At 34.6% G+C, this 16,641-nt stretch overlaps 2 protein-coding genes and 2 long non-coding RNA genes across 8 annotated transcripts in view; 3 read left to right on the forward strand and 1 right to left on the reverse strand.

The window, feature by feature from the left end:
- Positions 1-223: 223 nt before the first annotated feature.
- Positions 224-9,800, forward strand: LOC100181924 (putative beta-lactamase-like 1). Of its 5 annotated transcripts, none has more exons than XR_003396168.1 (12): positions 224-386; positions 449-644; positions 1,608-1,796; positions 2,120-2,242; positions 2,587-2,702; positions 3,853-3,975; positions 4,563-4,729; positions 5,024-5,187; positions 5,696-5,910; positions 8,184-8,376; positions 8,874-9,031; positions 9,382-9,800. XR_003396168.1 is itself a non-coding variant. In XM_026835891.1 (12 exons), the coding sequence occupies exons 1-12, from the start codon at positions 236-238 to the stop codon at positions 9,487-9,489; spliced, it is 1,899 nt and encodes a 632-aa protein (XP_026691692.1). In that variant the 5' UTR covers positions 224-235; the 3' UTR covers positions 9,490-9,800. The 5 variants fall into 5 exon arrangements, 4 of the variants coding, with proteins under 4 accessions (XP_026691692.1, XP_026691693.1, XP_002130086.2 ...); XM_026835891.1 differs by having other exon boundaries at positions 8,188-8,376; XM_026835892.1 differs by lacking the exon at positions 8,184-8,376 and having other exon boundaries at positions 9,382-9,604.
- LOC494381 (CUB and sushi domain-containing protein 1) overlaps positions 9,573-16,641 on the reverse strand; it is a 9,950-nt gene continuing 2,881 nt past the window's right edge. The window contains exons 2-15 of the mRNA XM_009861320.3: positions 16,078-16,182; positions 15,465-15,646; positions 14,784-14,967; positions 14,172-14,282; positions 13,780-13,928; positions 13,147-13,279; positions 12,766-12,891; positions 12,290-12,334; positions 11,651-11,832; positions 11,386-11,530; positions 10,993-11,046; positions 10,509-10,684; positions 9,950-10,097; positions 9,573-9,759 (exon numbers count right to left, since the gene is read on the reverse strand). Coding sequence (XP_009859622.1) covers positions 9,746-9,759; positions 9,950-10,097; positions 10,509-10,684; positions 10,993-11,046; positions 11,386-11,530; positions 11,651-11,832; positions 12,290-12,334; positions 12,766-12,891; positions 13,147-13,279; positions 13,780-13,928; positions 14,172-14,282; positions 14,784-14,967; positions 15,465-15,646; positions 16,078-16,182 — 1,754 coding nt within the window. The 3' untranslated portion in view covers positions 9,573-9,745. The remainder of the gene's footprint in view (positions 9,760-9,949; positions 10,098-10,508; positions 10,685-10,992; positions 11,047-11,385; positions 11,531-11,650; positions 11,833-12,289; positions 12,335-12,765; positions 12,892-13,146; positions 13,280-13,779; positions 13,929-14,171; positions 14,283-14,783; positions 14,968-15,464; positions 15,647-16,077; positions 16,183-16,641) is intronic.
- Positions 14,896-15,676, forward strand: LOC113474525. The gene is made up of 3 exons (XR_003396193.1): positions 14,896-14,985; positions 15,362-15,420; positions 15,530-15,676. It is a non-coding gene; the product is annotated as an uncharacterized LOC113474525 (long non-coding RNA).
- The window catches only part of LOC113474527, a 789-nt gene continuing 270 nt past the window's right edge, over positions 16,123-16,641 (forward strand). Inside the window, exon 1 of the long non-coding RNA XR_003396195.1 lies at positions 16,123-16,192. This is a non-coding gene — a long non-coding RNA (uncharacterized LOC113474527). The remainder of the gene's footprint in view (positions 16,193-16,641) is intronic.

The raw sequence follows: 16,641 nt of genomic DNA on the forward strand, positions 1-16,641 counted from the left end.
ACTTTTAAGACGCAGAACTCGTAACGGAAAGTGTCAACTTTTAATTTGTTTTTGGAATTAAGTCACACAGTGGGGATTTACGTTTACGCGGGCTGCATAGCGTGTTTGAGTGTTACGTCACAAACAAGTCGTTTATTAACTAACAGACAGTGCGTATTGTTTACTATTACTGTTTTGTGTCACGAGTTTTTCAAGCGCTTCAATTTTCGTGCATTATAGAAGCTTTAGTTTTCGAATGTACAATATGAAATATTGCGTCTTGTTTTACTTAGCAGCTTTACTCACATGCGAAGCTGTTGTAACGCTCAATAAAATCCGCATTGACGAAAATACAACGACAGAAGAGACTAATGACTGTCCCTACCACCCGGAACCGCAAGAAATTAGTAAGTTGCGCTGTTTTCATTTATTGGGTAAAAGTCTAATCGTGGTTTTATGTAATTTGCAGATTTTGCAAATCATTCTGACGTCATAGAACCGCTTCTCACGTGGCTCACCGATAACATCGAAAGTTTGGTTGATGACGTCACACGGCCTGCTATTTCTGCCAATCTGGTTTATAGAGATCATATAATATGGAGGGGAAATTACGGAAGATTAAATAAAAGTACAAACGTCCCACCGAATGAAAACACAATATACAGGTTTGGGATTTTTTAATTTGTTATACAGTAGGGTGGGGGAAGATGGGACACCTTTAACACAAAATAATCAAATATCCTGATCGTGTTTTAAACAGTTAACACCGGTCCATGGGAGTCGTGAGGATACGGTTTAATAATTCTTTGAATGTTTTTTGTTTACTACTAAATGGTACGAGTAAATACAGTCAAAAGTGTCCCATCTTCCCCCATCCTACTATATATGCAATACGGGCAGCTCAAACGAAAAATGTCAAAGTTGTCACTCAACCAAACACAAAATATGGCAAAAAATGATGGTCCGTTTCCTATCCTTAAACGAGGTCTATTACGTTTTGTGGTAGTCTGTATTTCACAAAAAAAAACTATCGAAAATTACCGTGGTTGACGGTATAAAAAATACAAAGTATCAAAAGACAGTTTAGAGAAACTAGAACCACAGATATCTAAATATATAAAAACCTTTGAAATGGGAAAGTCCCGAATATGTTACCAACTGAAAATCCCCTAGTGGGGCGCCCCCAACATTTATAAACAAATGGTTTTTAGACAACGTTATTAGAGGCACAGTTAGGCAAACGTTCCTAATATATTGACTCTTGTTTATATACTGAAGCTTTAAAAGATATTTCGTTATCTGATTTGGAATTACAGCATTTAAAGATTGTGCATTTTAATTACTGTATTTATGAGCCTTATTTTTTTTATTTATATAAGTGAAGATGTTCATTCATTTAACATAATTATATTTTTAGAACCATTGGTATAAGAGTATGTGTTTAAAAGCTGATTTGTTTGCACTTTGTTTTTTTCATCTATATAAATAAAAAACACAATTCATTTAACACCAGTTATTTGGCAAAGTAGTTAGCACGCCCGCCTCCAACCCAGAGGTAAAGGATTCAAGGCTTGTCATTGTTTTCTGGCCACACAAGGATAAAGCAATTTATATTCATCTATTTACAGAATTGCAAGCGTATCAAAACTCTTCCCAACTCTGCTACTGTTTTCGCTCAAAGATTCTGGGTTGTTAGATTTAAACGCAGACATTAGATCCATTAATGGAAGATTCAATATTAAAAGGCCATACCTGCGGCAATCTGAGGAAAAAGTTACATTACGTGACATGGCAAGTCAATACTCTGGACTACCAAGGTTTGTTTGTGTTTTATATCATTGTGAACAAATACGGCTGACATGTGTCTATTGTTTTCAATAATAAAAGTTAAGACTGTACTTTGTTTTAGCTTGGATTAAATTTTAATAAGGATTTTAAAATTTTGGAATTGGATTTGTACTGTAATACGGTGGGCTCAACAATAATTCCTTTATCCTTGTGGATGTGTTTTTGTAAATCTAAAAAGTCGCAATGGCAATTGCTCCAACCCAGTGGTCTGTAATTTGTTGTTCAAATTGTAAAAACATCCTCCACAAATTAGGACATTAATGACTTAACAATGACTTCTGTGTTGTCACAGTTTCTTTCCTTTTGACATCACAAAGTTGAATTTTTTTGATTGGAATGGAACTTTGAACGAAACTCTTGATTATCTCAACAACCAATCACTAGTGTTCCCGCCTAAAACAAAATGCCATTACAGGTTTGTTGTTCACTCCCTTATTTTATAGCTTTTACTTTAGATTTCAGAAACTTCTGCTTACAGCTTTGAAGTATAAGATCAAATTTAAAGCAGTCATTTTAAAACTTTTTTCCCAAAACAATGCAATATGTTTAAAAGTAATAAAAGTGAATACCAATGTTATAGTTTGTAAGGATGCAAAGAAAAAAACAAATAATTCTGTTAAAAAAGCATATATTGGCATTCTTCCGCTTTATTGGGTTATGGTCCTTAGTACAGTATAGTAAATGGGACCTAGGATGGAGGCCAGGTTTGGCCCAGTACCCCTACGTATTGTAAGATTATTGTGTTTATGTAAATTTCAGTAACATGGCATTCGCATTGTTGGCGGATATTCTTTCTGACAAGTATTTGGTTGATAAGAACTTTGAGGGTTGGTGTCAAAGACATGTGGTGGAAAGAGTTGGAATGAATAATACAGGTGTATATGTAAATGGTCATTTTATAGCTTGAATGTGAGCATGAGGTTTATGAATACACCATGTGTGTTTGGAGTATAAGAAGACACCCATGGTATTACCCGACAGTGAGCATGAGATGTATGAATACACCATGTGTGCCTGGTGTATAAGAAGACACCCATGTTGTAACTCGACAGTGAGCATGAGATGTATGAATACACCATGTGTGCCTGGTGTATAAGAAGACACCCATGTCATAACTCGACAGTGAGCATGAGGTGTATGAATACAGCATGTGTGTCTGGTGTATAAGACACCCATGTCATAACTCGACAGTGAGCATGAGGTGTATGAATACACCATGTGTGCCCAGTGTATAAGAAGACACCCATGTTGTAACTCGACGGTGAGCATAAGGTGTATAAATACACCATGTGTGTCTGGTGTATAAGAAGACACCCATGTCGTAACTCGACAGTGAGCATGCGGTGTATGAATACACCATGTGTGTCTGGTGTATAAGAAGACACCCATGCCATAACTCGACAGTGAGCATGAGGTGTATGAATACACCATGTGTGTCCAGTGTATAAGAAGACACCCATGTTGTAACTCGACGGTGAGCATAAGGTGTATAAATACACCATGTGTGTCTGGTGTATAAGAAGACACCCATGTTGTAACTCGACAGTGAGCATAAGGTGTATAAATACACCATGTGTGTCTGGTGTATAAGAAGACACCCATGTTGTAACTCGACAGTGAGCATGCGGTGTATGAATACACCATGTGTGTCTGGTGTATAAGACACCCATGTCATAACTCGACAGTGAGCATGAGGTGTATGAATACACCATGTGTGTCCAGTGTATAAGAAGACACCCATGTTGTAACTCGACGGTGAGCATAAGGTGTATAAATACACCATGTGTGTCTGGTGTATAAGAAGACACCCATGTTGTAACTCGACAGTGAGCATGCGGTGTATGAATACACCATGCGTGTCTGGTGTATAAGAAGACACCAATGTCATAACTCGACAGTGAGTATGAAGTGTATGAATACACCATGTGTGTCTGCTGTATAAGAATATGGCTATTTTAACTCACAAACTTAACAGTGTAGTATTACCACCTATTATTATACAACAACAGCTATATTAAATCCTAGGTTTTGTAATAACTAAGCAAGTAGAGAAGAAGATGGCCACAGGTTACATGCCTGATGGTTCGGTCGCTGCATTAGTTGACTTGAACTGGTTTAGACCAGCGGGCAACTATTATTCAAGTGCAGGTGAAATGTTGATAAATTAAACATGATCAAATTTCTACATTACTTTGATGAACTCTCATTTTATGTCAAACTATTCATCAGTGTCGTAGTGAGTTTAACAGACATACTTTATTCAAGATTCCTAAGTATTTTTCACCCATAGCAGGTTTTTGTTGACCCTGGTTTTTCTAAAAAAAAATTTTTAGCTGTTTGAATTAATTTAAACTTTTTTACACTTTTCTCAGAGATCGATTATGCTAAGTGTTAATATACTTAACTTTATTTTTTGCCAGTAGAATAGTGAATTATCTGTTAGACAATATATTTATATAAAAATCACACACCAGAATAATAACTATTCCTTTCAGGAATATATAGTAGGCTAGGGTGAGGGGAAGATGGGACACCTTTAGCACATAGTATCCAAATATCCTGAATGTGTTTTAAACAAATACCAATGGTCTTGTGAGGATGTGGTTTAAAAATTGTTTTAATGTTTTTTTTTTTACTATGGAATGGGATAAAGAAACAAAATAAAAAGTTGCTCTATATTTCCCCATCCTACTATATCTCTAGTAAATCATATGTATTAACTTATCTTATTTTAGAGGACCTGGCATATCTTGCAATGAACTTAATGGGCATGCAATATAACCCAATACTGAGCAATGATACATTGAATGAAATGTTTAAGCCAGTAGCAACGTGTGGGTTTGGGTACATTGCCGAGCAAACTGGTTCCCCATGGGAGATGAATGAACATAATTCATATCTGGTAAGTAGAATCGTTGCTGAATAAATAAGACTTATTTATATTTATGTAAAGGAAGAACGACAGTCATTATAACAGCAGTGTTCTGTTTTATACACCTTGTGTCCGTTTACAAGTTACAAAAATATTGTAGGCAATTATTTTGGGTCAATTTCTTTTTGCTTTTTTTGACATATGACTGAAAATTTATGAGTTGAAGCCATTTCCATTCACGTATCGTCCCCAAAACACACTTTGACTTACATATGTTAACTTACAACAGGATACACATTACTATACTATGCATTGTAATTCCAGGTTGCCCAAAAGGACGGAGACATTTATGGTTATTCCTCCACTCTTACAATAGTCCCTGATATGAAATTGTCCTTCAATATTCTAATGAGTGGTTCTAGACCTGAGAATGTTGCAGCTAAAGTAATGGAGAAGATTATACCAGCATTTCGGGGCATCTTACGAAAGTAAGCAATGTATTTATGTTTTTTTTAGTGAACATTGCTCCAATCTGGTCAATAAAGGGTTTTCTAAATTGCTCGCTCCACGGAAAAAGAAATCGCTTGAAAAATTATACACATTGGCCTAGTATTAACATAGGTTTACTATTGCGCATCCTACTCATGTTACCATTCACACATCTTTGTGTGGTAATGTCCACCTAAGTTATCGGTTGAGCTTAAATCCTCATTCTGTGTCCGGTGCCAAACTGGTTAGCGCGCCTGTCTGTAACCCAGAGGTAATGGGTTCAGGCCTTGTCGCTGCTACCAATGTTGGCGTTAGGGCGTTAGTGTCCTTGGGCAAGACACTTAACGGAAATTGCTCTAACCCAGTGGTTCTTATTGGGTTGTCTAAATTTTCAGCCATATATAAAAAATCTCCCAAAAATAATCACCCACAAAGTAACATACATGGAAATAATCACCCACAAAGTAACATACATGGTAACTCGTAAGCTGGAATATTTTTCCACAGAATCCCAGTAGCGTTGACAGGAGCACCAGGTTACGTTCACAAATACACCGGGCTTTATGAGATTGACAATGTGCAAAGATGGAATGTGACATCAGAAGTGACATCACATTCATTATCAACTTTAAAAATGACCAATCCAGATGTTCCAGATTCTCAATTCAAAACTGTTGGCTTAAGTTTCATAAGCGATGGATATCTGAAGCTTACTTTTCTTGGTAAGATGGCAATTTATGCTGTTTCATATTTTGTAGTCAACAATAATACTGTATTCTGTATGGGCGAAGTCCCAGGGTGAAGCATTTTGTTAAAAATGCTGGTAGCTTCCCTAGCTTGACCGGTTTTGAACTCTGTACCATGTAGTCATGTTTATCCTATGTTTAAACAGAGGCACGGCAGTTAGTATGCATGCCTCTGATCCAGAGTTTACGTGTTTATGGCTATTGGTTAAGTGGCCTTGGATAATACACGCCAGGATAAATAAGTTTCATTCATAGGTGTTTCATTTTATATAAGTTTTTTTAAGACTTTGTCTCTGACGTAGGTGGGGAATTCCCCTGCACGATTGGCCAACGTAATCTAGAAGTTCAGAACGGGGCTCTTGTCAGCTTTAGTAACCTTACAAATGGATTATATCAGCAGTTTGATATGCCAAGTCTTGCCCTGTTCGGTTTCAAACGAGTATAACAACATCAACGTAAAATAAAACTAACCAGAGCAGATTTTAATAAACTCATTCATTTGAAACGTAAAATCAATTTTTGTTTTCGGTTCATGACGTCAGTTATTCTTATTGTGACGACACAAACCACGTTGGCCGCTTATTTTTTCCAACAACGTAGATTGTTCCCACCATGGTTTATTACAGGTTAATTACGTCAATTATTCTTATTGTGACGACACAAACCACGTTGGCCGCTTATTTTTTCCAACAACGTAGATTGTTCCCACCTTGGTTTATTACATTTAATTAACACTCCGTTAAAAATAAAATATGCCCTTAATATGTGCCTCTTTTAAGCATATTTTAAATTAGACTGGTTACGGTATTGCAAATTATTTGAATGGTTTAATTTGAATTTTAGAAGCCAAGTGAAAGCGCTATTGAAATATGAAGAATATAGGGTGTGTTTTATTACACGTTTGGGGGGTTAGTTATAGCTTAGGCAAATTCCTCACTTTATGCTATTATGTTGTACAATACGCCCATAAAGTGTTACAGGCGTCTGCTTCAAAAACTGTCTTATAAAGTGTTTGCTTTACAGTATGCCTGCCGCCGTAAAAAACATATTACGTTTCCAATATATATATACATTGTGCAAACATAGGGGTGCAATTTTAAATTCACAACTACCGTTAACAAGCCGATCTTAAATATAACTTGAAGGTGTTAGCAAAATCTCATAGTGAAAAATATTTACTTCGAGCCAATCTACTTTAGTCTCGTTTTGGGACTGAGGGTTTGGACGTATAGTTATTGCATACTGAAGTGACTTCTGTATAATGTAGTTATACTGCATAGCTTTTGAATGGGTCGCGTCTTTTTGACTACTTTTATTTTCGTTAGTTTAACTTAAAATAATTAAACATAATAGGTTCGTTGTTTGACTGCGCGTTTATTTTTCTTCAAATTAAATGCGATGTGTTTTATTCAAAAAGTTGTTTTAACGACTAATGTGTTGTCGTTATATCCTTACTTCTCGTTTAACCTATTTTTTGCTGTAATCGAAGAGACAAACTAAAGTTTTTAATACATTAAGAATATAGTTTTATTATATAGTACGGTGGGGAAAGATGGGACACCTTTAGCACATAATATCAAAATATCCTGATCGTGTTTTAAACAATTAACAACGGTCTATGGGAGTCGTGAGGATGCGGTTATATAATTTCTTGGAAGTTCTTTGTTTACTATCAAATTAGACGAGAAAATTGAACAGGCGTCCCATCTTCCCCCACCCTACTATAACTAATTCGTTGCCTGACTTACACGTTGTAGCATATTCACTTGCTCGCAAATAACAAATCCAATCTTAGAAATTATCTTGACGTTATAAACACCTGTAGCTTAGTGTTTAAACGTATTTTGGCGATCTATATTACCAAGATAAAACAGCAAGCATGAGTGTAAGTATACAGTGTACCTAATGCTGTATATAGTACGGTGGGGTAAGATGGGATATGTTAACTGAAATATCCGAAATTTAATAGTCCTGTATTAAACAATCAACGCTAATTTAGCGTCTGTTGGAATATACGGTATAGTGATTTATCTATAACAGATTTTAACGACTGCCATTTCTAATTGCCTTATATTTGTTAGTCTAATTAATAATTTGATTTTCGGTATTGTATATTTTGGGGTGATGGGCCAATCCTGGCTTAAATCCTAGGCTCGCTGATTTAAATCGTCAATTCTATGCCTCTTCGTGGTTTACCTCACCCATATAGTGTAAAATCACATTCAAAGTGGGTAAAGATAACTTTATAGAAAGAAAACTACTATCCACCAAGTTCTCAGCAGCCGAACGTGAGTTACCAGCCTGCAGCCTTGCAGAACCCAATCATCATACAGCAGCCTGGCCCTGTGGTGATGACCACTGCTGTAACAAGCCAAGTGATTGGCGCGCCTATGCGGGGTTGGAGTAGTGGACTATGTGACTGTTGTAGTGATATGAAAAGCTGTAAGTATTATATTATAACATAATATATGTGTTTAGTTATTCCCGAACTATAAGTCATTTTACACAATGGCTCTTTATAGTAGCACGAGGGAAGGCGGGACTTTTCATTCTATTTTCCCGCCTTATATGGTAGAAGTAAACAAGGAACATTCAAAGAATTGTCAAACCAAATTCTCACGATTCCCATAGACCGTTAATGGTAATTGTTTAAAAAACCATCATATCATTGGATATTTTATGCTAAAGGTTCATATAGTAGGATGGGGGAAGATGGGATACCTTCGGCGCATAATATCCGAATATCCTGATCGTGTTTTAAACAGTTAACAACGGTCTATGGAAGTCTTGGGCATATAATTCTTTAAAAGTTCATTGTTTACTACCACATTGGACGAGAAAATAGAGTTAAAATGTGTCCCAACATTCCCACCCTACTATAAGTTTCATTTATTTCATGTTACACGGCGTGAGCCATCCATTTTCATTATACTTTCCAGGCATGTGTGCATTTTGCTTCGGAAGCTTCTATTACGCTAGCATTTCTACTCGTATGGGGGAGAACTGTTGTGTTGGATGCTCCGGCTACAGTTATGGGTGTGTGCCTGGCGGGCATTTAGCGATGCGGGCAAAGTTTAGAGCTTCGCACGGAATACAGGTTTGCTACAGACTATGCATAAAATCTCTCCAAAAAAAATGTCGACCAAGTTGCACACGCGGTGACTAGTAAGAGGAGATGAGTTGTCTGAATCAGAACAACCGTGTTATAACTGTCGCTGCCCTGTCACGCGAGAATAAATAAGTAGCATTCATTCATCCATAGGTTATTTACTGCCACGATAAAGTTATTTAGGGTATACTGTAATATATAGGGTAAAATAAATAAAGTTATTTTCGGGGCGTTAAAACCGAACCTAGCCGCCACAATAAACATGACATGGTGCAACCATTGTGGTTTGTGTGTCTTTCGCCAAGACGTTTTAGCACTTTGTTTACTTTTGCTTATAGGGAAGCATATGCGACGATCATTACGTCATGAACTGCTTGTGCCTACCTTGTGCAATGTGCCAACTGTCCAGGGAAATGGACAAGCTTGGATACTCGCCAAACTGCTGATTATCCTGTGTATTAATTCACTTTAAATACCTGTAATTATAATCCCCAATTAATTTCGTAGATTTAGCTCTTTGTCGCCACCATTACTTTCCCCCGCAAATTCAAACATAGCAAGCCTGCACGAGTGCGAAGTAGTAGCTATTTTAGACGTAGCGAATCGTTTGCAACGTATTTTTATGATGCAGTAATTTATTATATGCTTTGTACATGATAAAATAAGAAAAATAATCCTCTGTCAGTTTTGTGTAGTGAAACCTTATTCATCAATTTCTGTAAAAGCAATAAAACGTATTAAAATTAATAGATAAACATTACTGTTTCTGGCAAAATAAGATTTGCCGAAGTTCATGATCAGATTCTGTTCATTACGGAATTAAAATACCCAGCAATCAGTGTTGTATGTTTAAGTTTCTTGCTCAACGTTTTGCCGAATTAGACTATGTACTATTGTTTAAATTACCTATAAAAGATGCACTAAATCCAGTGAAAGTAAGATAAGGATTAGATCTGAAAACAACAATCAGTTCCCTAGTTGTTGAATAAAAATGCTGAAGCCATTGAAGGTGAGTTCCACTTAGTGTTTGGATTAAAGTATTTCCATCATAAATCTAAAAAATATATTATTAAAAACTTTATATTTCTCTTTAATTACGGTAGCGTAAATTTAGAAATATTTAAAATGAAAAGACAGGATATTACGATACAACAAAAGTTGTAAAAGCAGGCTTACAGTTAAAAACATAATTTATATTTATGGTTAAAAATAAGCATGGTTGCTACGCCTAGCCAACAAGCAAGCCATTTGTGTTTAATTTTTTTTCAAGTTAAACAATCTAATTGAAAGAAAAGTTAGATATAGACTGTTGTGAAAAAATATTGTCTAAATTTTGAAGACTTGTAAGTTTTTTATTTTTAAGTTGTCTGTTCAATAATACAAGGTGATGTTTTTCTTTGAAAATTGAAGATTTCAAATTGGCTGTGTAACCCTTTTGTGTTTTGTGTAATTTTTAATTGCTTACTGAAAGAACATCAACACGTTCTGTAATGAATCTTCCCACTGTTAGTTTAACTTGCTTTCCTTCTTGTGCTGTAAGCCTCCATGTACAATACATGTTGTTCTCGTACTTTTCAGGATACCCAGGAGAATTTAGTGTTTGTGGGGTGGCGCTGGCTGTTGCATTAAACCCACAAGTAGCTAAAATGTAGGTAGTTTAACAAAAAAATTATATATTTGCCCCATAAATTAATAACGAAACTTTGGTGACCAAATTTTTTAAAATATATTTTAAAATTTAAAAATTGAAGCCAAATGGCTTTGGGAATCAATGTAGTAAGCGACTAGGCGACCAACTCAAATGTGAACCAATTGAATAAAATGCATTGACATAGGCAAAAACTTATAAATATCGCTAAAGTGTTTTAACACAGGAAGAACATTAGATTCTGTATTTAAAATGTTTTTCAACTTAGCTCTACCAAGCTTTTAAAACCAACTTAAATTACCATTTATGTATTGAGTAGTTTCTCTGTCATCATTTGGTGAAGGAGTCTGGACCTCTAAACATTAAATAAGTCATTACGAATATCGCTACTTTAATTACTATTATCATTAAGAATTTGAGATACAAGTACAACAACTATTTACATACATTTAAAATATTTTTACACACTTTAATTTTAAGTTACCATAAAATCAGGTGCCCGCTTCTCACGCTGGATGTATTAAGCTGAAACACCAGCATCAAATTTTGGACTTTCAATAAAAAACAAAAACACTAAATTTACAATTATTAAATACAAAAGTAGCGATAACTTGATTGCACCTTTTCCTAAAGCTTTGGTTTGTTCACCACCTGTGCCAAATATTTATATATTTTTTTTTTCTTAACTTCTTACCATAAAATACTCCCATAAAACCTTGTCTAACTACAGATCCATCAGAATAAAAGCGAAGCTTTAAGATCCCATCTGTAGAAGTGTATACTGATCTATGGGGGTAAAGTCCTCGCAAAGTATCTGTTACTGTATTTCCATCTAGGATCTGGTAAAAATAAATGCATTAGAATATGTAGTTTGTAATACATTAGTGTTGCTCAAAACATGGTAGTTTATTCATCTTTTGTACCCTGATTTCCAGAAGCTCCTATGTTAAAATATTGACCTGTAAATAATCACAGCAAGACTCTGTTGAGAAATCCTCAATTACAAGTCGGACAGGTTTTTTGGGGTTGGTTGTTATTATCCATTCACAGTCAAGATTGTTGGAATAACTGTTGGATTCATAACCGGGTGAATTAATTTGCTGGCGTGACTTGTTTGCTTGGACATGGAAGCCACATTTCCCTGTATAAAAAATATATATATTGATGTTCATTGTTATTTTTTTTTCCTGAGGAAAGCTTGGGAAATGGATGCATATACAGGGACTGTGTATAGACAGATTTAATGTTTTTTGTTAACTGTAACAGGGCCAGGTTTTATGTTCAATTTAACAGGTAGTGTAAATCTTATAATAATACCAAGTAACATACTATTGGGTTTCAGAATTAAACTACATTTAAACAGGATCTGCCAGACTAAAACTAGGGAAAATAATAATGTGCTTTTTGTCAGAGGAAATGTTTTTAAGTAAAAATAAAATTTGGCTGCCACATTTTATTAAATGTACATGTATGTTCCTTGAGACAGCTTAAGGTTACTTTGTATAAAGTATATAAGTCTTGGTAAACTGGTGATAATGTACCAATTAAATAAAGGTGTCTTTGACTAAAGGCAACCTATATGTTTATATGTCTCTTACCATTTGTAAAAATAGGTATTAATGGTCGCGGTTCTCTTGCAGGTCCTGGTTGTGAGAAAGTTGTGTTGTGAGAAAAAAAGAAATAATAATAAAATTATAGAATAAAAGAGCATAAGGGTAACCGTTATTAAAGTTATATAATATATATTATATATAAAGAGGTAACAGGTGTAATAGGTGTAACTGTTTTACTTTGAATAATTTTACCCCTAATGTTGGGCCTCTGAATTTACTTTGATATTTTGCTATGCGAAAGAATTTGCTAAAATTATGGTAAAGCCTGTTTAAGTCGTAATGTAACTAATGCTAAGAGGATGTGACATTTGTAATTATAATTAACACAAAAATTGGTTGTAAAATTCTATTGCATTTCAAGATGACACGTGGTCTAAGAAAGCTTGAGAAACTGTGTTCATTAAAATATGCTGTAATCATGTAGTCATATTGTCTCAAACATTTGTTAATAAATTTGCAACCTTGATGGTCTGTTGTTATCACTGGTTCTGGTGTTGTTGTTTCTTCATTGTAGTTCCATGCTTCATTTAAGTCTGTTGTTGTCATTGGTGCGGGTGTTTGATCACTTGAACAGGAGCAATCAATTTCTGAACAAGATATTACAGTTTTTCACATTAGTGCTAAAAATTAATTCGTTTTTTACATTAGTTTTAAAAAATAATCTGTTCTTTTTACATTGGTTCTAAAAATCTATCTCTTTTTTTACATTATTACTGTAAATCTTTCTGTTTTTTTACACATTAAAACTAAAAGTTGTCTTTTTTTACATTAGTTTTAAAAATCTATCTCTTTTTGACTGACATTGTTAAATAGTTAAATTGATTCATGTTAAGGCACAATACCTTTGTATGTGGCAATAATAAAAAAATCTGGATAATATTTGAACTTCACAGTTAAGTTTGTGCCTGTTGAAGTAAAGGTCACCCCTCTTCCCTGTCCTCGAACTTCACCCAGTAAATTGGTGCCTTCATAAACCTATTAGAACATGAATAAATGAATTGCTCCAACCTACTGGTCACTGATAGGTTGTCCAAATTGTCAGCCATACATAAATAAAAAATAAAAAAGGTTATAATTTAGGTATTCTGATCGGGTTTTAAAAAGTCAGAGTACTGATAAAATTTATGCCGGTCAAAATATAAACATTTTTGTTTATGCGGAACTTTATTGAAGTTATTTGTTAGATGTCACATTATTGGCTTTCAATTGGAAAATAGTCTGATATATTACTTTATTTTAAGACATGCATTTAAGACATTAAATCGATTATGCATTTATACTCAGTATTCATTGGTACCCTGATTTTTTCAGGGTTTACATGTATACCGTGCATACCCATGTTAGGCGCCTATGGGTATCCTGTTTGCAGACAACCTTTCAACATTCAAATAACTGTGGACATTGACTGAACTATACAATATAGCTTATATTGTAGCTTAAACTTGAATTCTAAAAAAAATTATTAATAGACTTACTTGCAGAACACTGCAGCACAACGACATGTTGTAGTTGTGTAATTGCAACTGAACTTGGGTTCCCACGCTTGATAGTATTTGCCATTCACAGGAATTATAATAGAAGTCCATTGTTTGTGGTTGTCTTGTTGCAAAATGCCACCCACAGTCTGGTAATTTAAGATTAACAATATTGACCACTTTTTGTTTTTCAAGTTTACATTTATAAATATTTGATATAAGGAAAATATGACGAGTAATTTTAATGTTTTTGTTTGAATAAAAAGTTGTTAATAATGATAAATTGGGTAATAATGATAATAGTAAACGTCATACCCATGACTAAACATACTTTTCTAGACGTTAATAAGCCCACGTCTTGGGAAACTTATTCATATTTTAAACATAAATACCAGGGTAGATTGTTTGGTCTTCACTGTCGTCCACTGTCGTTATTGTTGCTATTGTTGCTGTTGTTGTTGTTATTGGTGTTGTTGTTATGTCCAGTGAAGTTGCATTGATAGCTAAAATATTATGTACATGTTTGTTATAACATATACATATAGTAAGTTGGGGAAAGATGAGACACCTTTTCAAACTATTTTCTCGACTGATTGGCAGTAAAAAAAGAACAGTCAAAGAAATATAAAATCATATATAAAATCACTTTCATAGAATATTGGTAATTGTTTAAAACATGATCAGAATATTTAAATAATAAATTATGTACTAAAGGTGTCCCATCCTCTCCACATTACTATATAAAACTTTATTTTTATAGATAACTTTGTATGAAAAAATATTATGCTGTATGTCCAGATATTATGGAAGAAAAAAAAGGTATTTTACAGTTTTATTTATTAAACGCTGATTGAATGTTTTTGGTTTAATAATAAAGTTGTTAAAGAAAAAATATTGGCAGACAAACAAATTTTTCTAAATGCATTGCATCGAAAAGGTATCAGAACTCCTGATCTAACATAGTTTAATATCTATTATGTTTAAAAATACCAATTGTTACTTACATTTATAGGTTGCATTGAATCTAAATAAAGTGTTTTGGGATTGGTTGGAATTGAAGAAGAAGTAAGAATAAACGAGATCTTGGTTTGTAGTAGTGAGCACAATACGTAGATTTCTTGATCTTGAAACAAGTGTATATTGTGTCCCTTCACCACTGATTTGTTCTATATTATCCCCGTCATATATCTGTAGGGAATGGAAAAGGTGTGTATTTACATGTAACTGTATTCTGCATACACCACATATATATCCCAGTAACATGTGGGTCAATAATGATATTCTAATATTCTAATGTCTGCCGCTTTCACGAGAGAGGTACTTGAGGACCTAGGATTTAGGCAATATTTGGCTCATTACCCCAAACACCCTTGTACGCCCGAAAGTGACATGAAAACTTGGACATGGGTGAAAGTTTTAAAGTATATGACTGATTTGTTTACTCGTTACATGCAAATTAGAAACATAAGTAATGAAACAGGTCCATTGCCAAAGCATTTATAAAAAGTTTTGGCGTAAGTTGTTTTTAATTTTTACTATACATTTGTATAAAAAAAAATTAAAAAAAGTTTGCAAAAAACAGATCTAGAAGATCTTGAAGTAGCAGCTATAAGCCTTGAACTCACAACCTCTGGGTTACAGGTATGGTAACCATTGTGTCAGCGCTAAACAAATCAAACACTTACGTTAATATGGTCACAGCACAGTTCCATGTTGTAATATTCAAAGGTTAATTCAACTCTTTCTCCAGGTTCTGCATTAATGCTCCATTCACACCTCAAACCTTTGCTGTAACCAAGGGGCCAATCAGGGGAATAAAACGCTTGGGCATAAGATCTTGCTGTCAAGTTTGTCCCGCATTCCCCATCTGTGTCAGAAAACAGTAATTTTTGGATCATATGAAGTGGTCAGTGGTGCAGCCATGGACGTAATTTGCTTATTCTTTGGTGGTTATAATGTTATAACACAGGTGTTCTGTTTCATACACCTCGTGCCCACTGACTAGTTACCACATATGTAACTTTGTTGGTGATTTTTTGAAGGACTGACAATTTAGACAACTGATTGGTGACCACCGGGTTGGAGAAATTACCATTAGATGTTTTGCTCAAGCACACAAAGAATATGCCCACAATGGTAGCAACAACAAGCCTTGAATTTATAACTTTTGGGTTAGAGGCAAAGTATTGTATCATTTATGTGGAACAGACAATTATATTGTCCTATTTATAATAGTATATTAATAATGTAAAGGAAATGTTTTGTAACTTGTAATATTTTACAATAACAAACCAATACCATAGTTATAATCAATGGTAGTTTCGTTGTTGTTCGAAAAATATTCAGAGATGTTGGCAACAGCAATGTCTGGATAAAGTTGGTCCGGATCATAACTCAACGACCCTGGAAAAAGGTTAAGTGCGACAATGTCATTTCAACCTGTAATTATGCATTTTAACTAATGATTGTAACTTGTTTATCCTTATGTGACGGGAAAACAGCAGTTGTTATAACACGGGTGTTCTGTTTCTTTCACTTCAATACTTTGAGGATCTGTATTTTTTAATGTATGTCTCATAATTTGCACAACCCATTGGTGACCACTAGATTAGAGCAATACTACAAACTAACCGTGGTACTGGTTGATGAAATTTATTATTTCTCCATTTAAGATGTAACATAGTGTCGAAATGTGGTCAATGGTAAAAGTCGTATGTGGTAAAACACCCATTTATGAATAACCCCCCATTTTAGAGACACTTCACACCAGTTTATGAATAACCCCCTATTTTACAGACACTCACACCAGTTTATAAATAACCCCCCATTTTAGAGACACTTCACACCAGTTTATGATAACCC

This window comes from Ciona intestinalis, chromosome 9, assembly GCF_000224145.3.
Source record: "Ciona intestinalis chromosome 9, KH, whole genome shotgun sequence".
NCBI classification, from domain to species: Eukaryota; Metazoa; Chordata; class Ascidiacea; order Phlebobranchia; family Cionidae; genus Ciona; species Ciona intestinalis.

What these genes read in the sequence shown, in the direction of transcription:
- LOC100181924 (XM_026835891.1), top strand. Translation starts at nt 236, where the DNA reads ATGTACAATATGAAATATTGCGTCTTGTTTTACTTAGCAGCTTTACTC. An exon ending in CCCGGAACCGCAAGAAATTA is followed by an intron (nt 387 to 448) that starts GTAAGTTGCGCT and finishes TGTAATTTGCAG; the next exon opens with ATTTTGCAAATCATTCTGAC. An exon ending in GAGCTTCGCACGGAATACAG is followed by an intron (nt 9,032 to 9,381) that starts GTTTGCTACAGA and finishes TTTTGCTTATAG; the next exon opens with GGAAGCATATGCGACGATCA.